The sequence below is a fragment of the Sus scrofa genome, chromosome 2, assembly GCF_000003025.6.
Source record: "Sus scrofa isolate TJ Tabasco breed Duroc chromosome 2, Sscrofa11.1, whole genome shotgun sequence".
NCBI classification, from domain to species: domain Eukaryota; kingdom Metazoa; phylum Chordata; class Mammalia; order Artiodactyla; family Suidae; genus Sus; species Sus scrofa.
The window spans coordinates 16,362,198-16,389,562 of NC_010444.4; the positions used below are offsets into that span (position 1 = coordinate 16,362,198).

At 36.8% G+C, this 27,365-nt stretch overlaps 1 protein-coding gene across 23 annotated transcripts in view; it reads left to right on the forward strand.

The window, feature by feature from the left end:
- The window catches only part of PHF21A (PHD finger protein 21A), a 202,164-nt gene that overhangs the window by 20,234 nt on the left and 154,565 nt on the right, over positions 1-27,365 (forward strand). For 12 of the 23 annotated variants that reach the window (XM_021083122.1, XM_021083124.1, XM_021083126.1 and 9 more), the window contains 5 exons: positions 11,778-11,818; positions 13,448-13,559; positions 19,058-19,200; positions 24,748-24,780; positions 27,247-27,312. In XM_021083122.1, the coding sequence (XP_020938781.1) occupies positions 19,147-19,200; positions 24,748-24,780; positions 27,247-27,312 (153 nt within the window). In that variant the 5' untranslated portion in view covers positions 11,778-11,818; positions 13,448-13,559; positions 19,058-19,146. Of the gene's footprint in view, positions 1-11,777; positions 11,819-13,447; positions 13,560-19,028; positions 19,201-24,747; positions 24,781-27,246; positions 27,313-27,365 lie in introns of all 23 variants that reach the window. The other 11 variants (XM_021083133.1, XM_021083139.1, XM_005660963.3 and 8 more) reach the window with 3 other exon arrangements.

The following is a 27,365-nucleotide window of genomic DNA, read 5'->3' on the forward strand; positions in this document are numbered from 1 at the left end:
TTGCTTTCTCCTAGGTGAATGGAATTGTGAAATGTTTAGAAGTGTATTTCATTTTAACAGTAATAGGAGGTAGAAATAGACCTTTGGGGTTGATTTAAAAGAACTTCACAATTTTGAAAATCCTCTTGTCCCTGCCGGATTTGTAAAAGGTGGGCTACCTGTGGCAGGGCTGAACTGCTGACATGTGTGCGGGAGCCTGTCCTGTTCCGTGGTGTGGTAGCTACTCTGTAGAGAGGTGCCGCCTCCATGGGTCGTGCGCACCCTCCACCACAGTTCCGCTCCCCTCTTCTCTACTGTCTTTTATGTCGGTGCTGTGCCTGTGTTATTCCCTGTCTACCATTCACCACTCCCTCCAAAGCAACCACCATCTTATTCTATTTCTCTTAAAAACAAAGCAAAATATCATTGTAATTGTGAGTTTTTAAACGTAGCTGTTATTAAGACCTCAAGGCTTTAACAGTTTTGTGTACTTCTCCATTTTGGGCTGCCAGTCAGGGGTTGGATAATAGATAGCTTAAAATCACTTGCAAAATAACTGAGTATTTGTGAAACATTTTCTGTACTAAGGGAGAGAATAGAAGAACTTTTTACCTCAGAAGTTGCTCTGTTTTCTGGTAGGGGGCGAGGTGGGGTCATCGTGGGGGAGGGCATGGCCTTGTTACTGAACCAAGATAAAGGAGATAGGAAGCATTAATTTATCAGATTGCCCTCTGTAGTCCCATGGACCTAATTGGAGAAGAAATTGGAAATGCTGGTGTTGCTGATTTTGAAAGTATGTTGATTTAGTAGTAGAGAGAGGAGAATTTCTTTCTTTAGTCTATGTGGTACAAAATATGGCTGTGATGCCTTAGTTATTGTGCATTGATTGTTTTCATTTCATTGCTAGTGGTAGCAGAATAGCAGACCCTTTTCTTTTCAGATATCTCCTAGTGGTTTTGAACTGTTAACTGAATTATTTTGATAAGAAAAGTAAAACTCAGAAATCCGCCGAGGTTACATGTTAATAGTTATGTTGGATTTAAATTCAGTGGTTTCTAAGATTTCTACCAGGCATTTCATCCATTATTCAGTACACAGAAAAACATATTTGCGATAACAACCTAACTTTATAGGATTTTTAAAACTTTCTATGGAAATTTAAAAACACGCCCAGAAATAGAGTGAGTAATAATTAACCATCCCCAAGTACCTGTTAACTTGATTTCAGCAATTATCAGCATTTTGTCAGTCTTTACTGTTATGTGAAACATACAGGGAAAATACTTTTATGTCTTTAGAACGTGTAGTACAAATCGATACGTGGGTATACTCAAAGAAAAAGCATGTATGCACAAGAATGTTAGCTCTTTTTCATACATTGTAAATTTAATAGTAATCGTCTTTTAGGATAATGTTGCTTTCATTTGTTTTTTAACTTATTGTGCCACCACCAGTTTATAGGGGAACCACATCTGCTTAATTTTCTTACTTCTCTGTCTTTAGAAACTCAAGATTATTGGTTTTGAATTTACTGTTCTTAGGAGTGCATTTAATTTTATATGTACTTGCCTATTTGCAGCTTTTGTGTGGTCACCAATAATGTTAATTTCTAGAGTATGTTGGGCAATATTTAAGTCATCTTACAGTTGGAAGTCACAAATCTTGTTTTCCACTTTCTCCTGCATATTCTGTTTCTATTTCTCTTCCACCCAAGAGTGTGGATTGACTAGGGAATACGTATTATAACTTGTGAAATAGTTTGTTGGGGAGGGAATTTTGACTACCTGCTATCCCTGGACCTGCTAAGAGTTTTTGGGAACTTGGAACTTAAGTTATTGTTCTACTCCTCTTTGGAGGAGTAGTAAGTTGTGTGTGTGTGTCTCCAATTGTGGGTCCTGTTCCTTACTAGTTACTGAAAGGTGATGGTAGCCTTATTTCTAAATTTCCTTGCTTTTATTAGTTTAAATTAGACCCATGGGGTAATTATTCCACCTCAGTGCATGAGGCAGCATTGTCATTGGTGGTTGTGCATCCAAACCCCTGTACAGCGCATTGAAAAGATACCTTTTAACGTTATGATGCTGTTTGGCATATTTAGTTTAGTGCAAGGAGTGTACTTATTTAACAGGACTCTTAATAAGCTCCCTCTACACCAAAGATATCTTTTAAAAATTATACTTAAGAAGACTTTGTAGTATTCCCCAGTAGAGTTCATCTACAGCAGCAAAACCTTTCTAAAATAAAACTTATTCCTTTAACCGGTATTCATTTAAGTGGGTTTCTCTGTACTTGGTTTCCATGGAAATAGCGAATAGCTAACGTTATTTATAAGGTGAAAGTAAAATAGGGTGCCTAATGGGACCCCATGCTGCTCTGATGAAGAGACTTAGGAAAAAAATCCATGCTCATGGGATTTTTTTTTTTTTTAACAAGGTTAATGGAAGCCCTGATTTCAGTCTTTGGTAACAGAACATATTTTTGGTTTTAAAGGCTAGCATTAATATCAAGCAAACTTCTTTTTTGGTCTGTATTGCTTTCACTTTCAAGTTTTAGGACCACTTACTTATCAGCATGATTGAAGCTTTATGCTTCAGACTCATGTTTCTTTGTGGTTTTTGTTTCAGAAGTTAAAATCCCCAGCATATTGTAGCTGTTTCAGTTTCTCATTGACATTTCAAAGTACAGATAAAAAGCTAAATGTTCATTAATGATAGCAGTGACGATAAAGAATCAATATGTTGGACTACATAGATTTTTTTGTTAATGTGAATGTTATGGAACCTTTAGTTTTCAGGCCTTAAGTCAGAGTTCTTTTTCATTCGTGTTGTGGAGCTAAACCTGTGTAGTCAGAAAAGATTCCAATTTTCTTTTGGGGATAGAAATGGAGGAAAATCTTAATTTCTCTTTCTTTAAAAAGTGGATTGTTGCCAGAGCCTTGTAATTGAAATAAATGTTAATTATTTTAGTCTTTGAATGTGGATTTGGAATAAACGTTGGCTTTTTCCTCACTGCTGCGGTGAGGCCTGCTCTTAGTTTTCTAGGCCTACAGCAAAGCCTTGCATTTCTTAAGCCCCTTCATGTGAAAGAATATCATTCCCTTTGTGTTTGTGTTTGTGATTGGGGTGTGTGTGTGTGTGTGTGTGTGTGTGTGTGTGAGTGTGAGAGAGAGAGACTGAGAGAGAGACACTAATTTTTCTGTAGCCTGAAAGGCACCTGCTCATTTTTTAGCCTGGTGAGTGCAGCAGTGCTATATTGAGAAGTGAGGCAGTATGGAACACAATAAGGTGCTATAATTTTTATTTAGTTAGTTTTGGTCGTCCTTGGCAGCTTGCGATTGTTATCCGTTTGTCTGGAAGTACTCTGTGATTATTTCTGACTATCAGTGCAGCAGGAGTTTTCTTCTGTGTTTTGAAGGAGAGGGCTGTAGTGTACTTAGGGCTCCATCAGGGGAGGAGTTTGGGGTTTTGTGTGTGTGTGTGTGTGTATGTGTGTGTGTTTCTTTGGACAAGCTTCTGGCTACAGTTGGGTTTTCTGTGCTCTGATTTTTAAAAATTTGGTTGTTTTAATCCTGTTGGATTTTTGTATGGGATATTCAGGTACTTTGACTAGTTTCTTCTGTGCATATTGGTGCATTTTTATAAAATTTCTTTTATGTGTTAATTGTTCTTTTAGTTTAGTTTTTTTCTTGTGTATTTTTAAAACCAGGTGTTTACCAGTGACCTTCCTTAGTGACTTTTATTTAAATTATCTTTGTGCTTTAGAGACATAGGAATTTGGGTCTATTATCCCATCTCTGAGAGAGCAACTCCCAATAGTTGCAGTTAGTGCAGCAGAAAGGGTTTTCACAGATGCAGTGCTGGGCGTTGATCCTCGGTGCCTATGGTTTATACCCAGAACTCCCATTAGTATTAATAGGAGGCACTTGCTTAATCCCTGTACACCATGATAAATCCAAACTCTTTTGTAATGCTTTGTAGATACTTCAGTTGTTTTTTTTGTTGTTGATGGCAAGAGTTTTGGTCCTGAGGTTAACTGATTATTAAGATAAGAATTTGAATTGTCTTGGGATATGGGGTGCTTTGCTAAGTCTGGTCTGTAATTAAGAAGTTTATGTTACGATGATTAGACTCCGAGAATATTTACACCTTTGTGAACTGTAGAGGCTTGCAGATAAGGACTTTGGTACTTTATAGCATGACGAAGCAAGATTTCTTCTTTCCGTTTATTTTTCCTGATACTTCTCCTACTGCAAAATTAATGGTTTTGCAAGTTTTTGTACATATTTTTAAAGAACTTAGTAAAATTATATTTCTATTTGTAAGCTTCTCCACAGTTTTACTCTCTAGCCTAAGTCTTCTGTGAGCTAATGTTGCTAGCATTTTTCAAGCATATAGAAGCTAATAATGTGCACTATCTTAGAGCGTGGACATAGCAATCACTGGTCAAGTATTAGATAATCACTGTTTATTACGCCTGTCTGAATTGTGGATTTTTATTACTTTATTTATGCACAATCTAATGGAAGGATTCCTAGATTGAGAACAGTAAATCTGAGTTTTAGACTGGGATTTACCTTTTATAATCTTTGTAGCTTGTGGTTAGACGTTTAGACTTTTGGGACCATGTTCCCCTTGAAATAAAGGTATGTATCCGGTACTATGGGGTGTCCATTCTAGCTTTAGGCTATTTGAGGGCCTGCTTTCCTAGATACCAAAGGCTATAGAGGCCTATGATGTGGTGGTTCCTAATCTTGGCTACCCATCAGAATCTTCTGGGGCAACTTCTAAAAAAATGCAGGTATTTGAGCTCCAAATCAGATCTAATGAATTCAGAATTTTTAAGGGTTGAGGCTGTGAATCTACATATTTTTTAAAGTTTTAGATTTATCTTGATGTAAGTTTGAGATCTACTTGTGTAGGGCATTATTTCTACTCTGCGTGTGTGTGTGTGTGTGTGTCTGTCTGTCTGTCTTTAGTTAGGGAAATAAGACATAAGTTATAGTGTAAGACAGTAGGTGGTTAAATTCTTAGATGAATGGGAAATTCAAAGAAGGGAGAACTGGGAGTTGGGAAGGTCTCCGTTAATCAGTGACTCTTCATCTGGACCCTAATGACTGGGTGAGATTTGGAGAGGCAAAGAGAAGGTAAAAAAAAAGATACTCTTGGTATAAGAAAGAGCATCCCCAAAGTGAAAGTTTGGCGAGGGGAACAATTCTGATGAATGTTTTAGTCTTTTTTGTAGTATTCTATTCTTGCATCTGCTGTAGATTTCCTAAACATTTTGAGGGAGTGAGCTGTGAAGATAATTGATGGGAGAGAGTGTTTCAGCTAAAAGGAAAAAGCAAGTGGAAGAGCCCTGAGAAGGGAACTTGTTTGGAGTGTTTGGAGTACAGAAAAGAGGCCAGTGTTGCTGGAGCAGATTGAGCAGTAGGGGAAGGGAGGAGATGAGGCCTGAGAGTAGCAGAAGCCCAAATCACTTAGAGCCTTGTGGGCCATTGTAAAGGACTTCAGCTTTTTCTGAGTATGATGGGAAACCGCTGGAGGGTTTTGAGCAGAGGAGTAACTAGATCTGTCTTGGGTTTTACAAAGGTCGCTCTGGCTACTGAGAGAATAGAATTTGGAGGACAAAGATGGAAGTGGCAGGGAGGGGGGGAGCAATTAGGAGGCTATTGTAATAATCTAGGTGAGGGACCAAGGTAGTGGTGGTTAAGACAGTGGTCAAAACCTATGTATTTTGAAGGTAGAGGCAAGATGGTCAGTTATTGGATTGGATGTAGGGTTTGGGAAAAAGAGGAGTCAATAACGACTTTAAGGTTTTAGCCTGAAGGGGTGCAGTCACCATGTATTGAAATAGGGATGACTCTGGGATGAAGGTTGGGGGATAGTAGTCAAGGGTTTGGTTTTGAACTTGTTGAGCTTGAGAAGCCAATTTGACAAATGTTGAGTGGGCAGTTTAATGTATGAGCTCGGAATTGGGGGAAAGGTCTGGGCTAGAGATAAAAATTTGGGAGTCGCAAGCCTACAGATCCTTTATAGCTATGAGACTGGGTGAGATTACCTAATGGAAAGAGTTGCAGAAAGTGAGCCTTGGGACTGTTCAACATTTTGAGGTCCTTACAGATGAGAAAGAAACTAGCAAAAGAAACCCAGACAAGTGGCTAGAGAGATTAGGAAGAAGATCAAGAGTGGGTAGTGTCCTGGGAGTCAAGAGAAGAAAGGGTTTCAGGAAGGAAGGAATGATCAACTGGGTCAAATAATACTGATCCAACAGGGAAATGAGAGCTAAGACTTTACTATTGGATTTAGCAACAGGGATGTCACTGGTGATCTTAACAAGATTGAAGGAGGCAAAAACTCTAATAGAGTTCAATAGAGAATAAGAGGAAAGAAACCAGAGACAGTGACTTTGGTTAACTCTTTCAGGGAGTTTTGCTATAAACAGGGGCATAGATATAGGACAATAACTAGAGAAGGAGATGCAGTCATGGGAGGCTTTTTTTTTATTTTTATTTTTATTTTTTTTAAGATAGGAGAAGCAAAATGATCCAGTGATGAGGGAAAAATTGATGTTTCTTGAGAGTGAGGGGAGAAGTACTTAGAGGAATGCCCATGAGAGGGTAAGGTTAAGAGGGATGGGGGCAGGAGGCATGATTATGAAATTGAGGCCTAAAGGACTAAATCTTATTTAATATGATTCTGCCTTTTTTTTTTTTTTTTTTTGCTTTTTCTTTTAGGGCCTCATTTGTGGCATATGGAAGTTCCCAGTGTAGGGGTTGAATTGGAGCTGCAGCTGCAGGCCTATGCTGTAGCCGCAGCAGCACAGGATCCAAGCCAAGGCTGTGACCTGCACCACAGCTCGCAGTAACTCCAGATCCTTAACCCACTGAATGAGGCCAGGGATTGAACCCATATCTTCGTGGATAGTAGTCGGGTTCATAACCCCAACAGGAACTCCCTGCTTTTTCTTCTAAGCATTTATCTGCGTTTAAGTTTATTTCAGACTTCTTATACTCTTTGCTAGAAGTTAGGAACGGCAGATAAAAAGCAGTAAAACTTACTGTATATAAAATTAGTGTATCAGCTTGGTATAGTAGAAGAGAAGAGATTGAATCTTCTGCGTAAGGTGACATTTTAAAGTGTCTTTGAATGACAATTATCTGTGCTATTCTAGTCCCTTATCAAAATTTATGATTGAGCACAGACTATAAATTTAATCACTCAAAATTTGTAATACGGTGGATTTTAGCCTAATTTTAAAACACGATCTAGTGTTGAACTTTTTTCTCTGCAAAATTTGTTTATGTTTAATGTATTCTTCATACATAAAGATTTTAGATATTTTACAAAAAGGTACTTCCAAAGTAGTTATCCATCAACTTTGGTTTATTGATGATATTTTAAATTTTACAACCATATCAGAAATCTGAATGATTCACTTCTTTACCAGTTCTAATTAAAGCAGCTACCTGTGAAGTTCTGGAGAGGCGAACAATCTTCAGTTTGCAAAAAATCATGTGGCATTATGTTTGCAAGATAGTATTCATCTCTAAAAGCAAAACTAATTTCACATACTCTAGGAGTTCCCATCATGGCTCAGTGGTTAATGAACCCGGCTAGTATCCATGAGGATGCAGGTTCGATCCCTGGCCTCCCTCAGTGGTTTAAGGATCTGGTGTTGCTGCGAGATGTGGTGTAGGTCACAGACGTGGCTTGGATCCCATGTTGCTGTGGCTGTGGCGTAGGCTGGCAGCCATAGCTCCGACTTGATCCCTGAGAACTTCCATATGTGATAGGTGAGACCCTAAAAACACACACACACACACACACACACACACACACACAAATTCACTTACTCCAGTGTATGTGTTTTGAGTATATTTTTCAAGAACAAATTTATATTTTAAAAAAAATCAAGCAAATAAGGCTCAAATTTGGAACTACTTTAGCTACAGGTGTGAAATCTATGTGAGAAACAAATGGATTCTCAATTAGCTTAACACGCGGAAATCAAACTTGGATTTCAGACTTACATATATTTTGCATATGTATATTGTAAAAATACACGTTTATATATAAATATTTTTTGCTGCTAACTGATTTTTACTACAGAAATAAAGTATTTGCTTTTCTTTTTAAAAATCAATATCCAAATAGTAATCAGTTAATAATGTCTTCAGAAGGAACACTTCGGTAGTTCTGATGCAGAGTGTTTTAAGAATCATTTAGTTTAAAAATAATTTACTCTTTTTGGATATCTGAACCTCTGCAAATCTTATTTAAGTTGTGGATCCCCTTGCCAGAATTCTCATACATTCAGAATTTAGCACATCATATCCTGGAGCTGGCAAACCCCTCTGAAGCCCATTCACGAGGATCCCTTTAGATGTAAAGAATCTCAGGTTTTAAATCCTGCCCTAGATAGTTTACTTGCATGATTTTTCATTAAAACTTTATGTGCAGGAGCTCCTGCTGTGGTACAGTGGGATCAACAGCGTCTTGGGAGCACTGGGACTCGGGTTCGATCCTCAGCCTGACGCAGGGGATTAAGGATCTGGCATTGCCGCAGCTGTGGCTTAGTTAGATCTGATTCCTGGCCTGGGAGCTCCATGTGCCACAGGGTGGCCAAAAAACCAATCTTTATGTGCAGACTTTCCCAAAAATATTTGGTCAATATTTATTATAGTTTGTTTCTTAGAAGAATACCTGCTTCAGCTGGTTAGGAGAAAGTGAGGTTTTGGAGTTCCTGTTGTGGCGCAGTGGAAACGAATTCAACTAGGAACCAGGAGGTTGCGGGTTCGATCCCTGGCCTTGCTCAGTGGGTTAAGGTTCCACCGTTGCTGTGAGCTGTGGTGTAGGTCACACACTCGGCTCGGTCTGGCATTGCTGTGGCTGTGGCATAGGCTGGTGGCTGTATCTCTGATTGGACCCCTAGTCTGGAAACCTCCATATGCCACGAATTAGGCCCTTAAAAAAAAAGAGAGAGAGAAAGAAAGTGAGGTTTAGCGGAAAGGGCAGCTCAGTCAAAGCAATCTCAGGGTCTGTAGGCTCTTCTCCAGCTTTACTCCGGCTAGCCGTGTAACCTTTGGGGAAGTCGGCCTCTCAGGCTTTGTTTTCCAGTGTGATTTCTGCAGTCTGTGCAGGCAGTTTTATGAGTAATTTCATAATATCATGGTAAAATTATTTGTCAATTAGGGATTGACTCTGCTACCTTTTTTTGGAGGAGATACCCCAGAGATAAGGTGCATCCATTGTGCCTGTTTACTGAATATGATTTTCAGAAGAGTTTATTTGACTCTTTCTCAAATGCCATATGAGTAAAAATTAAAATCCCAATCCCATCTTGATCACTTTGAGTTTCAACGTATTTAATATATTCTAGTTATAAGCCATTGTTATTGTATGTGTTGCAGTTACAGTCTTCAGTTCTGTGGCTGGCTTTTTCATTCTCTTAATGGTGTTGTATTTGATGAACATAAGTTCTTAATTTTAATTTGGTCCAATTTATCTGTCTTTTTCTTTTCATTATATTTTAAAATGGTAATATTTTACTTCCTAATCAATTGTTTTTATCCAAAGTCATTCATTTAACAAATAATGCTGTAGGCGATCGATGTATAAGAAATTATCCCCGGCATGTAAGAGCTAACAAGAAATGTATAATAGGGAAAATAAGCTTGCAACAGAGAGTTAAGGGTCCACTCGGTCAATTCATTAATTTAACAAACGTTTACTGAGCATTTACTATGTGCCTGGTGCTGTCTTGAGTGGTACAGAATCTTACAGGTATCTGTAATGTTAAAGATCCACTTTTTAAAAATTGAGGTATTACTGATATAAAACATGGTATTAGTTTTAGGTGTGTAACATAATGATTTGGTATGTGTATGTATTGTGAAATGATTAGCACTGAAGTTTAGTTAACATCCATCACATACATAGTGACATATTTTTTCCTTGCAAGAATCTATTTTTTAATAACCACATCAATCTATAGATTTTTGCATATTTTTCTTTTGGTTTGGAGTCATTCTAATCTTCGTGGTTAAAGTTGCCATTTATATGGACTTTAGAACTTTAAAAGTACTACTGCTAAAGGAAAGGCAGGATAAAAAAGCAAAATGAATTTCTTTTGGAAATGAATTTTAACTGCATGAATTTGGGCTCTTTAAAATTATTTTACTGTGTGTTTGGTATGACTCTACATAGTTAAATAAAAATTTATAATCTGGATAATGTGAAGATTTTTTGAAATATCTGTTGAGGCAATGAGAATTCACATTATACTGTTGGAGTAGTATCCGTCAACAAGTGTACTGTGTTTAAAGCATAAGAAAGATACAGATTTAGAGCATGGTATGTGAAGTTTAAATAATTTAGTACTAGAATACCAAGGGAAAAATTTTAATTTTTATCTCCTAATTTTTTTTTGACTAAAAAAGTTTAGGGCACAGAAGAGTTAAAAATAAACAATATAGCCTGACTTGAATTTTCTGACCTCGAAATCAACTGAGTGATAATTGGTAAAAGCATCACTGAGCATTGGATTGGGATACCAAAAGCTTGATTTTCTTTCTGGCTCTATCACTGATCAGTTACGTGGCATAGGGAAAGTCACTTTTGTGTTATGTGGTTTACAGTTTAAAGTGGTGAGACTTTAAGAATGTGAATGAGGAGTTCCTGTCATGGCTCAGTAGTTAACGAATCCGACTAGGAACCATGAGGTTGTGGGTTCGATCCCTGGCCTCACTCAGTGGGTTAAGGATCCGGCGTTGCCGTAGGCTGTGGTGTAGGTCACAGACGCGGCTCTGGTCTGGTGTTGCTGTGGCTCTGATGTAGACCGGCAGCTACAGCTCCGATTAGACCCCTAGCCTGGGAATCTCCATATGCTGCAGGAGCGGCCCTAGAAAAGGCAAAAAGACCAAAAAAAAAAAAAAAAAAAAAAAAAAAGAATGTGAATGAAAAGTTTAATTAAAATATGGGAACTTCATATGCTGTGAGTGTGGCTTTAAAAAGCAAGAAAAAAGACTGCATATAAAATACTGTGAATTTTAAAGCCTTATTTAAGACAAATCCATTTCAAGATTAATTGAAAAAAGGCCTTTTAGGTACCAAACTAAGGGCCAATGGTGTTAAGCCTGATTTGTTGCTAAAAAGCAACAAATAGGAGTTCCCGTCGTGGCGCAGTGGTTAACGAATCCGACTAGGAACCATGAGGTTGCGGGTTCAGTCCCTGCCCTTGCTCAGTGGGTTAACGATCCGGTGTTGCCGTGAGCTGTGGTGTAGGTTGCAGACGCGGCTCGGATCCCCCGTTGCTGTGGCTCTGGCGTAGGCCAGCAGCTACAGCTCCGATTCAACCCCTAGCCTAGGAACCTCCATATGCCGCAGGAGTGGCCCAAAGAAATAGCAAAAATACAAAAAAAAAAAAAAAAAAAAAAGGCAACAAATAGCGAAGGTCGTTTGTTGGGGATGAGGGTCTATTTCTGTGTTACTTAGATGAGGTGCATTTCATTTCTTTGTCTTTTGGGAAAGGGAAACCATCAACTATTTAATTTTCGTGTCTTGAAAAACAGTAAAAAAGTGAGGGAAAAAAAAACTGGAAAATTAGAGATCTAACTGCCCTTGAATTCTTTCCTTGCTGTAAAAACTACGTATCTTTTTCTTTGTTTTTTCTCTTGGGTTTTAAAGCTTTGGAGATTTTTGTATTTTTTGTCATTGTTAAAATCAGAAATCTTTAAGTCATCAGCTTTTGATAAATTTGTGTTTGTAGTCTGATTCCATTTTCCCCTTCTTCTATTGTAGGGAGCAAGAGAGCTGAAGAAGAGTCAGTTTCCCCAAAACTGGTAAGTTCTTTTTTCAGGCAGGCATACTGTGCTTGATATTAGTTGGGTAATAATTCAAGTGTTCAGTGATTTTTTTTTTTTTTTGCAACAAAACTCTCTCCCAGAAATAAGAATGAGGCTTTTCCATTTGTACTGAGTGAAAGTGAATTTTTCTCTAATTTTACATAGCCATATCTGAAATGCACTTGTGTTTCTAATAATAACTACCACGCTTTCATGTTACTGCATTCGATAACCTGTTAAAATATAAAGGTCCCCACTGCAAAAAAGAGTCCTTAATGCAGTGGTTAGGGCTGAAAATTAAAAAGTCAGGAAATTCAAAAGTTAAGGTTCCCATTGTGTTTTATATTACTTAATATGCTGTTAAATTTGATGGCCTTAGTGTATGTGCAAAATGGCTAGTTTAATGTAACTGTGGGAATCTTTGAAATTTGGGACTCTTGAGCATTTACTTTTTTTTTTTTTTTTTAAGACCTCACCCATTGCATATGGAGGTTCCCAGGCTAGGGATCGAATTGGAGCGGTAGCTACTGTCCTACACCACAACCACAGCAACGCAGAATCCAAGCCGCGTCTCTGACCTACACCACAGCTCATGGCAGCATCCTTGAGTGAGGATGATCCTTGAGTGACCCACTGAGTGAGGCCAGGGATCAAACCTGCATCCTCATGGATACTAGCCATGAGTTCGTTACTGCTGAGCCACGACAAGAGCGCCCCATTTGTATTCTTAAATTTAATGCTGGGTTGGTTTCATGTCTGATACTACATTTTCAGTGTGTGTTTTGTATAATTCTTAAAGAGGGAAAAATCAAAAGAGAAATGTAGCAGTGTGGAACATAGAGGCAAACACATTTTTTCCCTAGTATCAACTTTAATATCTGCTTTAACAGCTTGTACATCATCATACTTGCTTGTTTCTTTGAATCTCTAATTCAGGATCACTGATTAGACAGGGCAGTCTAGTGACTAAAGATCAAATAAATATTAACCTTATTTGGAGAGCATGTGTTAGGATAAAAAAAAATTAAACAAGATAGCTGGAATGGAGTGGTCCCCTAATGCAACACTATTCTTTTTTTTTTAATTCTCTCTCTCAAATAGTAATTAATTTAGTGTATGGAGTAGATACTGGGTTAGGGCTTCTTTTTTCATAGCTTTTGGTCTTGAGATATCTTTTACTTTTTAGGGATTGGGCTTTGAACATGAAAAAAAAAGGCATTTGAACCAGTTAACCTTGCATTTTACAATCTTTTTGTTATACTTGCCTTTCTCTGCTGGAACCATTTAAAATAAATAATCAAGACCCTATTGCCCTTTACTTTGAGATATGATGGAATCATTGACTCTTAAAGAAGAAGGGACCTTCAGGGCCTTCTCTTTCAGCCTTTTACCGGTGTGGTAATTTCTTCTCTTATATCCCTGACAGATTATTATTCGGGTACATATAGAATACTACGTTTAAAAAATGTAGCTCATATTTTCTGTAATGTATTCTGAGGAACTCTAGTTCCACAGAAATTCATAAATATTATTGAGATGGGGCGGGGGTGGGGTGGGGAAAATGTTCTGTGGTCAAATAATTTGGAAAATGCTGCTTTAAAAGTTAAACAGGTTTCTTTACTGCAGGACTTCTCAGAACCTTTAATATGCTAATGTGCATTGTGAATCTCCAAGAGGGGGATATGATATGCAGCATTCTTGAATACTTCTATTGACAGGGAGCCCACTACCTCATAAGGTAACCCATTCCTTTTTTGTACAGCTCTAAGCCTTAGCTCTCCCTTAAACTGATCTCAACTCTCTCTTCCATAACTTCCACTCCTATTAAGTACTTATTGGTTATGCCACGACTACCAGACCCTCTTATGTTATCCTTTGTGTAGGAAATATTTATATGATTCTGGCCAGGCTTGTCTGGACTATTTTTTATCATTAAATAGCATTCTAGTAAATGGGGCAGTGATTTGACCTCATTGTCACCGTGCTCTTGTACTACTCTTCAGCCTCCTTCATTTTGAATTTGTGAGGTGATTGCTCTAAAGAAAGGTGGGATATAGGAGTGTGTGCCTGCTAGGCCCGGGCCCAGGAAGCTGAGGTAGCAACTGTACGTTAGAATGAACCCTGGTGTTAGAAGAAAGGACGCTATGGAGGAGAGGGTGCTGTGGGGAAACCCTAACTCGGCCAAAAATACCATACCCTTGTGTTTCGAGCTGTAGCAATGCTGGATCCTTCCTTAACCCACTATGCCAGGCTAGGGATTGAACCTGTGTAACAGTGCTCCAGAGACTCTGCTGATGCCATTGTGCCATGTGGAAACTCTCGTATTCCTTTTTTCAAATGAGAACCTCTTCCCCTTCCCCCCCCAAAAAAAAAAACAGAAAAAAGAAAGATAACCTGTTTTATGCTCAAAGACATTCACACGTTTAGATGTAAATCTAATTTTGTGTGCATTTAAGTTAATGATTAGGAAACATCAGTCTCACTTTTGTCAGTACCTGTAATACCAGAATTTGAGCATAGTAACCTTGCCAGATTTAGAGGATAGCTTCTAAGATCAGGGTTGCCAAGTTCTTTGTGCAGTGGCATGTTCTGTTGACCTGTGGAAAGTCACCAAAGAAATGCCACTGTGAAAATAAGGAAACAAATTTTATATTGTTTTTTAACATTTTATTGATTCACGTTAGTAAATGTTAGTTCTCAATAATAGCTATTAACATTTTTTTATTTTTATCTTTTGTGATCATTTTTAGCACTATTAGTAAAAAGTTAAAGATGTTTTATTTCCTGGCATGTTAGATACATATTAAGCAATAAGGGGGTTTTTTTTGGTGGTGGTTTTTTGTTTTGTTTTTGTTTTTGCTTTTTAGGGCTGCACCTATGGCATCAGGCTAGGGGGTCACATCGGAGGTGTAGCTGCCAGCCCTTGCCACAGCCATAGCAAGGATCTGAGCTACGTCTGTGAACTTACACCATAGCTCATGGCAATACCAGATACTTAACCCACTGAGCAAGGCCAGGGGTCGAACCCATATCCTTATGGACACTAGTCTTGTTCGTTACTACTGAGCCATATTGGGAACTCCTGCAATAAGTATTTTGTGCAAATTGAAATCTGATATTTTAGTATTAGGTGTGTAACAAGTAAGGATACATAGCTCTGTCAAGACTTTCTACTTTTTCATATTTTAAAAAATTACTGTTGTGAGAATATAGATCAAAAGTGGAGTCTTAACACCAAGTAGACATATGGTATAGAGAACACTGAGCTGTCCGTTGTTAAGGAATTTAGTCTGGGGGCTCATGTAGCATATACTTCCTGTTAGTTAAAGAAACCTGGTTGATGAGTTTTTATTGGAAAAAGGTTTATTATATCAATTCAGGAACATAGCAGTGATTTTTAGTAATAAGCTTAGAGTTATAGCGTTGGCTGTATTATGAGAATCACAATGAAAGACCTAGAGGTCACATATCTCCAAGCAAAACTGTAAGCAGAAAAATAGTCAGAAGCCCCTTTTCTTAGAGAATTTGAAAATAAGAGAGCCTGCAGTCTCTTCAGCAATGTGCTGTGTTAAGAAGCTTATACAGAAGTTTATGTGTATTAGAGTTAAGTATGTTAAGACTAGCATAGAACTTTATAGTTTACAAAGGGCTTTTCATGTAACTTTACCTAATTTAAACCTCATAACAGTTTTATGAAATAGGCGGTACTGTTCCCATTTTCCTGATTTATAAGCAGACAGACCTGAAGCTGAGTGGTTATACAGTGAGAAAGTGGAATTAGGGCTTTTTGTTGTTGTTGTTGTTTTGGGGACAGTGAACGTTCTTTTCAGACATTACATCTGCCTTTTTAAATGAGATTTGATTATTTTTTGTTTGGTTTGTGGAGTTTCTATTTGTTAATATTTTGGGTTTTTTTGTTATTTGAAGATGGGAGATCCTTAGGTGTCCCAGTGGCTTGACATGTACAGTTTTGAAGATGATGAAGATGGGTATTTTGTGCTAGGCACTTGCCTTCTGTGGTAGTAATATTTAGACCTGATGGATGATGAAAAGCATTATACCTCTGTAAACTGTTTGTGAGTCTGTTCGTATTTACCTTGCAGCAGCTGATTTGTTATTTATAACTTATGAGAATTGGTCAAAATAGAAATCACTTAAATAAATTTAGTAAATAATACCTTCTTTATAATGCTATAAACTGCCCCCAGTGGTCATCACATGGTGGGGGCATGAGTTGTCTAAGTCCCCAAAATATTTTTTAAAAGGATTCAATATATGCTTACCTTGTTTCTGTAAGCTATGAATATATGTATATAACTTGTTCCTTTAGGTGGAAACTGGTCTCTTAAAATTGCTAGTCAGAAAGAGACTTTGTGAAGGAGGATAGCAAAAGAACCTTCTAATCCTTCATGAGATTTTCTGTAACAAGTCACTGCCTTTTTTAACCCTTCAGTTTTATTTTGAAGTAAAATGAGTAATTGGCATTTAGAGGCCTCACCAAATAAACTTTCATGCCTTTGTGTGTCTCTAAAAAGCAGACAATTTGATGAAGGAAGTAAAAGCTGTCAGCTCCTCATTAACTTGAGTTGCAGGGTTCTTTGACATTTAGAGCCTCCAGGTTAAACCCTGGTTTTACTTATTCCTTTCCTGAACATTTTGTTTCATCGTATAAAATTTTCTGATATTTTAATCTAGCAATCCTCAGTTAATTTTTTATTTGAAAATAAGTACATATTTTCCATGGAAAAATTTGAAAATATTGATACTTGTTTACCTAAGTAAACAACCTTAGTACTTCCACTCAAGAGATAACTAACAGCCCTAAATTATGAAAGTACCACCTGACCCAAAATCTAGACAGCTCAGAGTATTGTTATTTTTACAAATCCTTGTCAATTCGATGGACAAGATGTGTCTTCTTAAAATTTACATTTCTCTGACTCTCTTTAAGATAGACATTTTTCATGTTGGTCATTCTTATTTATTCTTCTGTGAGTTTTTTCATAATTGAAAAAAATAATTTGTAAGCACTGACTGTACAAATTATGTTAACCCTTTGTTGTGTATATTGTAAGTTCTTCGTGTTTTTAATCTGCTGTTTGTTTTCAGAGTTTATGAATTGAGTTGAACTATGATGTTATATATTACTACTAGTAAAATAAAATATGGTGTTTCTGTTGTTGAAAATACCCTTCAAGGTGATTCTTAATTTAACAAAAGTTATAAGGAATCATTTTTTTTAGGACACATTTTCTGATAGTCTTTTTTTTTTTGGCCGCATTTGTGGCGTATGGAAGTTCCTGGGTTAAGGGATTGAATTCAAGCTGCAGCTGTGACCTATGCCACAACTGTGGCAACACTGGATCCTTAACCCACTGAGCCAGGCTAGGGATTGAACCCATGCCATCACAGAGACAGCACTGGATCCTTAATCCACTGCCCCAGAGCAGGAACTCCCTGATAGCCTTAAAATTAATTTAAGTACTGTTTTCAGGAAGAACTCCAATACATAAGTCAATAATTTGAGTAGGGAGATTATTTTAATATTTAAAATCATAGTGACTGTGTTGTTTTAACATTTACTTTCGTTATGTAAGCTGATATGACAACAAAAACCTTGGTCTAAATAAGTAACTTAATGATTCTGATACTTATTTATTCTAGGTTTAGAGATTTTTTCTAAGATAATAAATAGCCGAAAAACCTGGGTTTATTTATCAAAATATGTCTCCTTTTCCACATTTTCTTTCCTAAACATAACTACCTTCATGAACATTTTTGGCTGAGGAAATCATTGTACAGTAATCCTTTTCCTAGCCTCCACAAATGTAAGTTTGAAGGAATTTTATACTTTTGAAATTTATTGTTTTTTTTTTTAAAGGCTAGAGTATTTTAATATTATGTAACATAGTATATACCCCCTAAGGGAGAGGTTTCCGGTGATGTTTTAAGCCTAGTGAGATTAAACAAATACAGTGAAGATTAATATTCACACAAATTCATCCTGTTAATGATTTCATTATAACTCTGTTAAATCAGGTTTTAAAGTTTTAAGAAGACTTAGGCTGACTGTGGACTTTATCTGTAGATAAATAATTTTTAGAAAGTGTGAAGGTGATGAATCTCATTGAATTGCCATAAGAGGTAGTGGTTCTTCTAGCGTCCTGGTTGTTCCCTTCCTCAGTATAAGAATACTGAAAGGCTGCTCTAACTAAAATTTTTATAGGTGCAAAGAAAAAAGGAGAAAGAAATAAAGTTTACATTTGTTCAAATAAACTTTTGCTTTGGGGAGAGTACATAAAATCATGTCTAAGGCCACACTCAAGAAAAAAGAAAAAAAATTATAAGTTAGCCACTGAGTTAATTTAAATTGCAGTAGTGATGAGCAGAGCAGAATAGGAAGGGTCACATTCACAGGTGTAGACTTTTGCCATTATCTCCATATGCAGTTATACATGCAGCCAAAGAGCTGCGCCAGCAGGCTTGAAAAGAAGATGGTTTTCATTGTAAAGCTGGAAACGTTCGTTTCCAGACCACCTCATCTGTTGTGCATGATAGATTTATTTTTGAACATCCCTGTCATAACTTTGTGGAAAGCACAGTTACAGTGCCATGTATTTGTGTTAAGTATTAATTTGTTAAATGTAAACCTTTAAATTATACCAGAAATTCCCCCCATTTTAAGTCTGTTTTTTTCAACAGAGCGAGAGTCCATCCAAGTGAGAGTATTCTGGCCTTCTTTAACCCCTCAGAGACCCTGAACTCCCTCCCCAGTTCGCTCTGTGTGATGTTTAAAAATGTATGACAGTGTTGTTATGTGTCTCTTCCTAAGAACAGCATGTGCTGGATGGTCGTCCTCTCCCGCTCTAGGCTCCCAGCTTATCCAGGACGGAAGTGGTCTTATTCAGCTCTGAATCCTCAGAAAGTACTTTGTAGCGTAGTGCTGGACCTGTAGTAAGTGCTTAGATGTTTTCATGACCAGATTAAACATATTCCTCTCCCCTCCCATTTCTTACTTATTTGAAGTGTTTGGTAGAGAAAGGTTCAGAGAATAAAACCCAGAAAGTTTTGATACCAATTCAGTACAAAACTACTCATTTTGGAAAGAAATCTGGGGAAATTTCTTGCTCTATGTGTAGTTGACTAATTTTTTGACTAATATAACTTATTTTATTTAGCATGTATATTTTCTTTTTGCCCAACATAGTGACCCAAAACATTTTATGATCTCTACAGCTGCAGCGAGAAGAGGAGCTTGTTACTTTAAACAGAGGCTGAAGAAACTGTAGAATTAACAGATATAAGAAAAGTGGAGAAAGTAGAGGATGGAGTTGCAGACTCTACAGGAGGCTCTTAAAGTGGAAATTCAGGTTCACCAGGTATGTTGCATTCATGGCTTCTCCCACATCATATTATTAAGTAATGGCTAAAATTATTACAGACCATTTCTGATTTTGAGTACAGTTTTTTTTTTTTTTTTTGTCTTTTTGTCTTTTTGCCATTTCTTGGGCCGCTGAAGTTCCCAGGCTAGGGGTCGAATCCGAGCTATAGCCGCCGGCCTACACCACAGCCACAGCAACGTGGGATCCGAGTATCATCTGCGACCTACACCATAGCTCACGGCAATGCCAGATCCTTAGCCCACTGAACAAGGCCAGGAATCGAATCCGCAACCTCATGGTTCCTAGTCAGATTTGTTAACCACTGGGCCACTGCAGGAACTCCTTGAGTAGAGTTTTTAATCATCTTTCAGTCAGTTGTCCAAGAGTCATGTTATTTGCCTTTTATTAGTACTTAACAGACTCTGATAATTTTTTGAGAACTTTAATAAAATATTCCTGACATTTCTTCCACAGAAAAGAACTAAGCATATTTTTTATCCATGTACCAAAAGTTATATATATAAAAAAAGACCTCTCTTTTTTCATGGTTTTGGCTCATCTGAGGGCCTTTGTTCATGTGACCTAACTTGCATATTAAATAACCAGACATGTTTAAATTGACTACCATGTATACTGAAGTTTTTACTCATAACTCAGTTTTTTATTTGACTCCAGTCTTTAGTAAAGAAAGTGTGATTGCCTTCACAGATGTTTAAATTTCTTCCTTTCTTTCTTACTTTGTCTTTTTATGGCTGCAGGTGTGGCATATGGAAGTTCCCAGGCTAGGGGTCGAATCAGAGCTGCAGCTGCCAACCTGTACCACAGCCACAGCAACGAGGGATCCAAGCAGTGTCTGCAACCCACACCACAGCTCACAGCAATGCCAGATCCTTAAACCACTGAGAGAGGTCAGGGATTGAGCCTGCATCCTCATGGATTTTTAGTTGGGTTCGTTACCACTGAGCCACTATGGGAACCCCAGTGTTTAAATTTCAAATTTCACAGTTCTTACATTTTACTTCAGGTACCTAGAGTAAACAAACCTTTAAAACATATAAATAAAATATAATTATAGTTCCCTGGTGGCTTAGCAGTTAAGGACTCAATGTTGCTGCTGTGGTTCAGGTTTGATCCTGCCCTAGGAACTTCTGCCTGCTGCAGGAATGGCCAAAAAATTTAGTAATTACTATTTTATGTAATATAATTATATTAATAAAATATGTATTATATAATAGAATGCATTTTATTTAATATGCCTATAACCAAAACAAAAAGCTGTCCTTAACTAAATCATTAGCTTTTATTGTATAAACAAAATATCACTGTTCATTATCTCTTTTCTAGATGTTAGCTGGATATGGTCCTAGGTTCAGGACACACATACACACAAACAGAAATATATAATCCCTGGTAATGAAAAGTGAAAATGAGGGCAGTTCCCGTCATGGCTCAGTGATTAATGAATCTGACTAGGAACCATGAGGTTGTGGGTTCAATCCCTGGCCTCGCTCAGTGGGTTAAGGAGCCAGGATTGCTGTGAGCTGTGGTGTAGGTCGCAGACGAAGCTCAGATTCCACGTTGCTTTGGCTGTGGCGTAGTCCTGCAGCTACAGCTCCAATTCGACCCCTAACCTGGGAACCTCCATATGCTGTGGGTGCGGCCCTAGAAAAGACTAGAAAAAAAGAAAAGTGAAAGTGAGTAATTGACTACTTTTGAATGTTCAGAGTGTGAATAGAGAGGAAGAAGGAACTGTTTTTTGAAGGTGTTTGTTCTTAGGTATGATTTCCCTTGTTTTATCTGAGTAGTCTAAAATAAGATTAATTTCTAAAGTTGTTGAAAGAACACCTTGGGCAAGTTACTCAGAATTAGGGTGGAGTAGAACTTATAGGAAAGCTTCAAAAATGCTTATATATAATATAATTATCTATTTATCTATCTATCTATCTGTCTTTCTGTCTATCTATATACTTTTTACATCGTCTCTGTATGTTCAGAAATCCCTGATGAGGCTTTGGACCTTGTTAAACTCTTGCTCAGCAGTAGTCTTAGCATTTGCCATGTATAGACGGGCTTCTCTGTGTGAGGTGTGTTTTGTTTTTATGGTAGCTTTAAGAAATTTGTTATGCAATATAAGTTATGCACATTTTATTTGGCCTTGCTTCTGGTACTAATTGAGGAGAACAGAAATCTCTTTGCAGAAATAAGCTTGTCTTTTCCCCTGGTTGAAAGTATTTTAGCATAGAGGTGTGTTAAACACCCAATTTGGCTGAATGGCAGTTGACAACAGTTAAATTCAAGATTTATTCAAAGGTGACATCATCACAGAATGAATTTCTGGAGAATAATAATCAATCTGAAATTTACATGCATCAAAGATAATTTCATGAAGTTATATGTGATTTTTGGAGATATTCCTCCTCTCAAGAAATTTTGAGATGGTAAAGTTAACATAATGCTTTTTGTTCATCCTCAAAAGACATGAATGATTTCAAATAAAACTTTCCTTGAAAGGCTCCTGGTCTAAATGAGACTAAATTACTAAAAATTAAATAGAATCAAATATTTTGTTTAAAAATTTTAATTCAAGCATACCAGTTTATGAAAATTATTGTGAAAAATTTAATGTTTGTTTTAAAATCTAATTTAAATTATAAAATTATGTTGACTCAAAAAGAATGTATTTTCCTAAAGTTATCATTCTCTTAATATTCACATTATTTTCTTGTATATGTAACTTTATTTTTAGTATAAAATTAATAGCTTTTTAAATTGTTATACAACATTTTATTTTGCAGTAACAAAACAATTATTACTATGACAAAACAATGACTGTTACATAAACATTTCTGTTTATCAAGTTGGCTGATAATATTTTAACATAAATTATATATTTCATTTGTTACATTTAAAATACTTACCTATGTAAAAAAATTGACATATTAATAGTAAATCCAAGTGACATGCCTTGCTTATAAATCTGATATTGTTATTCTGATTGGTTATGCAGTAACCTACGTGATCACTGATGATGCAAGTTCAGGAATGCCAGAAATTACATCAAAGTAGGCAGACACTGGCTATTAAGCTAAGGCCAAAGCCATATCACACATTTGACTAAATATTGGAGCAGAAGCTACCCTTTCATCATTTCCACTTAGAGAATGAAATTAGGGCCAAAGATTAGCTTACTGGATAGAAAGTGTGGTATGAAACTACCTGGAATTGATGTTATAGAAATATATTTTTTGTTTTTTAAGGACAGGAAGATGATTTAAAAAACAGCAATGTATACGTGGTTGATGTTGAATGAGTGTTTAAATAATAATGCCCTGTGATGGGCATCTCATCATTTTTGAGAAATTGCCTTTTTGATCGTTCTTATGTGGATTTGATGAAAGTCATATTTAACCTTTTGGGAGTATTTACTTTACATGTATACATGGTATAAAGCAGAGATTAGTAAATTTTTTCCATAAAGGGCCAGATGGTCAAGTAATTTATACTTTGGGAATCATTTATGGTCTCTGTCATATCTACTCTGCTCTGCTGCTATACAGACAAAGCCATAGACAGTATGTAAATGAATGGGTGTGGCTATGTCCCAGGAAAACTTTATTTACACAAACAGGTGGTTGGTTGAATTTAACCATGGGCTATAGTTTGCCAACCCTAGCATTCTTGCAATAGAATTTTGCTGCATTCTTACAATAGAAGGTAACTTTAACTTTTATAACACACAATGTCAGCTTACAGTTACTTGGGGTTAGTATGGTCTAGTTAAGTTGCCAGGCTTGTTCTATCCTGCTTCTAATGGTCTAAAATTCAGCTTGATTGACTATAGGTAGAAAAGTTGGCTTATTTATTTCCTGCAGAGGTAGAGACTTAGTTTGGTTATCAGTTTTAAAATTCCAGTATCATGGAGGAAAATCTTTTTCAGCTTTAAAGAGGCAACTTTAGTGTAGTTGTCCACTCTCTGGTAACCAAATCAGAAAAGAAAGCCAAAGAATTTTCTTATTGAAGAATGTGGCTAGTAGCCTTTAGGCTGCGTTAGTAAAAATGTGTATATATAAAACCTTGTGTTTCTATTTCATTGAGCTCTTGGAAAGTATGTTATTACTGTTAATATAGATTAACACCAGGATATAGAAGAGTTATCATTGTCGTATATGACGTAGGCTCCAGTAACATATACCTTGTATATTTGAAGGTGACATGTTGGCAGTCTTCAACTGTCCAGAATGTATCTTAGCACCTGAAGTAAGGCTTTTGACAAGCTAGAATAAATGTCTGAAGTCATTCGCCAAAGATTACACATTTTACTCAAGGGGATTTCTGAGGTTATTACAGCCTATTCGCTCATCTTAGAATTAGTTCACTGAGTGTTATCACACAGACGAAGCAGCAAATTTGAATTGGGGTTCAGGGGCTGTTAGAGGGAGGCATAGAAAGATTTGCTAACTTACTGCTTGGCGTTAAGTAGTCCGAAAAACTAAAATGCAAGACACAAGAATGCTTTAAAACAGCAGTTTTGGGCCTTTATTGTAGGGACCTTGTTGAATTGTTTGCAGAATAGTATATTGATGTAAACATACCTCTGAGTATCAATAAAAGCTGCTCTTTTTTCCTATTTAATAAGGCAGATAAATATATATTTTAGAAAGGTTTTATTTTATGATTAAAAACTTTAAAAGTGTCTTGCCACCCAAAGAGATGTACAGATTTTCCAGTTATGTGAAAAACTCACTTGGGGAACAGCTTATTCCCAGATACTTTTAGGATTCAGCCTTCTGATACTCCTTTGTGCTTCAAATTCTCCTGTGCCTGGTTATTACCTTTGGGCAGTAATGCTTTTAGAAGTTGAGATAGATCAGTTGACATCCATTTTTCTTTGTTTTTCATTTTTTGGACTTACATTTTCCCAAGTAAAGGTCTTTCTCATTCAGTATTCTGATAGCACTCTCCTTCCCAGAGGAACCCAGGTAGGTAGAATTTTGCATTACTGATCTTTCACTTCATTACTGAAATACTGAGCATCACTGCTCTGGGTACATCCATCCTCCCCCACAGAGAAGACAGTGGCAGAGTCACATCTGACACTAGGCTCCTTCTGTAAACCACACCAACAGACTTGCCAGATCTGTTTGCTGTGTACAAACAAGCCTGTCGTTGTATGGGAGCAGCTTTTCTCCAGGCCTTGTTTGGGACTCGAGACAGTGACAACATTTTAAAGGGATGTTTGGCTTTTGGAGCATCCAACTTGTTTAAATTGTCTTTTAAAAGCTCCCCTTCCCCACCCTGTCTCCAGATTTGTTTAACAGCAGGAAACTTTTCATTTCAAATATAAGGTGGTAATTTGATTTTTTTTTTAATGTTAAGAGTGTTTAACATATTATATGGATTACAGAAGCTTTTGCTATATTCTCATGTGGTGTTGGAAATTTTTTTTGTGTGGACTTAAAACTGTAGATTTGGGGGGCCAAGCCTGATTAGCCATAGTGAGTTAATATGTATGACTGATGGCTCTTTTTCTCTTTTTATTATCAGAAACTGGTTGCTCAAATGAAGCAGGATCCACAGGTAAAATACTGCTTTTTTTTCATTTAATTTTTAATTTAAAATAATTTAAAATAAAATGGCCATAAAATACTAAAATATAAACAATTCTTAGGTTTTCAAAACTATCTCATCTCTAACAGCAATTATTTTCAGCACATTCTTCATGTTTTAAGAGCTAAGAAAAATTCATTCTATTATATTTATTTCATCTTCATTACTATTATTTTGCTTTTATGTTGTTTTGAGTATTTTGAGGAAAAAATTGAGAGTTAATACTCTACATATAGATTAAATTTCATTTCTGCAAGCCCACTTACTCAAAATCAGAGTTTGTGAGGCTTTTCTGTAGTCTCAAAATTATTGAATATGGCCCAGAATCAGTTTTATTTTCTCATAGTTTATAGTACAGAACACTGAACTATTTTCTCATAGTTTATGGTATAGAATAGTTTCTACGAGAAACTATATTCTCATAGTTGATACTATAGAACATCCTACCATGACCAGTATAAGAATTTTAGAATAATTTTTAAAAAGCATTTAAAAATTTTATTTTTAAAAGAGCCTTTAACAAGGATTTTAAAGAACCTTATATAATAATCCATTAAGTATTGCCTTTTCTTTAAAGACTCGTAGGAGGTTTTTATTTTTTTGGGCTATTTCTTGGGCCACTCCCACGGCATATGGAGATTCCCAGGCTAGGGGTCAAATCAGAGCCACAGCAACGCGGGATCCGAGCCGCGTCTGCAACCTACACCACAGCTCACGGCAACGCCAGATCCTTAACCCACTGAGCAAGGGCAGGGACCGAACCCCCGCAACCTCATGGTTCCTAGTCGGATTCGTTAACCACTGTGCCACAACGGGAACTCCTCGTAGGAGTTTTTTGGCTTAGGCATTTTATTCTCTGTCCCTGAAGAGAAACCTTCCTAAAAAATTATTTTGTCTTCAGTGATTATATTTATTGTTCAGGCAGTGACTCTTTTGCAGCAGTTAGACAGTGGTCATAAGTATGGAGAGTATTTATCAGACATTCCCAGAATTTCTCCCTTGTATTTGTTTACTCGTAATCTGTTCACAGAACACCTAGACCCATTGATGGGTGTGTGTGTATTTGCACACATATAAATTGTTTTAGCTTGTTAAACATAGCATACATACCTCATTGTAAAGTTAAGTAAAATAGATTCTTGGATTGAAGAATGGTACTGAGGCAGATTTATTTTTGGAAGTGGGAGATAATACTCACTCCTACAAATTTTGCACACAGTGGCTTAACTGCTGTGTTTTTAACACAATCCATTGACTGAGTGCCGGCATTGATAGCCACTTAGCTTCTGTTTGACAGTCCAACTTCTTTGAGAAGCTTCTCCATTTTAATTTTTAAAAATATATTATAATTTAAATTAGATTTAGGGAACCAAGAGGCAGTAGACCTTAGATGAATAGGTTCTTTTATATTTAATATCATAACTTATGTTACCAGCAGCTGAAATATTACTAGAAAACTTTAGCATTTCTTATACAGCTGGCCATCATGTAACAGAGCAGTTTTAATGTGAAAATTCTGAGGGGGCAGTAAGTTGCTAGACAGTCTTGTGGGTAATTTCATTAGAGAGGCCTTATATCACATACTCTCATACAAAAGACCACGTGGAGTAAACAGAGGGGAGGATGTATCTCTGGCCCTGTCTGAAGACCAGGCAGGGTGAATTGAAAGAATCACTTGTGAAATGATGAAGGAGAAGTAGTCTGTCTCTCTCGGGTGGTATTCCTTCCACTAGTAAGTAGGCTATCTTGTTACATTAAGCTTTTGAAAACTTTAATTTTGGATTTTTCTCCCACTTGAGTAAAAGGCAAGCGTGCTCAGTGTATCTCATTTAGAATAGTATTCTTTTTTGATTCCTAACATTTTAGAACTGAGAAGTTGCCCTGGTAGTCAGTATGTTAATTCGAATGATGTAGTGTTAAGGAGTTGCAGCACTGACAGCTTTTCAAATCTAGGCTAAAATAACAAATGTACTCTTCTAAATAAGGGAGAGGGCAAGCAGAGGAAAACCTCTTTCTATTGATAATGCCTTTAAGCATGCCTTTAAGCAGTGTGTTCATACTTATAACTTCCATTTTCCTGCTTTTGTCTGATTAGTGGAGCTTTAGGTTTTCTGTCAACTGGTACTTTCTTATGAAGAATAATTATTTTAGTAGAAAGGAGTGCTATTATAGTACAAGATACTAAAATATAAAACTTCTTATAATTTAAAACAATTGCAAAGGAGCTCACCCCTGTTTTAGTGTTAGCAGCTTACATTTAGGATTTATGCACTAGGTGGTGGTAATATGACTACAGTTTAATGGATGACAGATATGATTGGCTAAATGCTTAAGGTTGCTTCATCGTTTGTAATACAGTATGCATAAAGTCTTCTTGCTACTATTCTGTTAACAAATGAAATATCTTTCTCACAGATATTTTTTCTTTCCAATCAGAATGCTGATTTAAAGAAACAACTTCATGAACTTCAAGCCAAAATCACAGCTTTGAGTGAGAAACAGGTAGGGGAAAAAGGAGGGGGGGCATATTTTTAACATTGTGTTCTAAAGATATG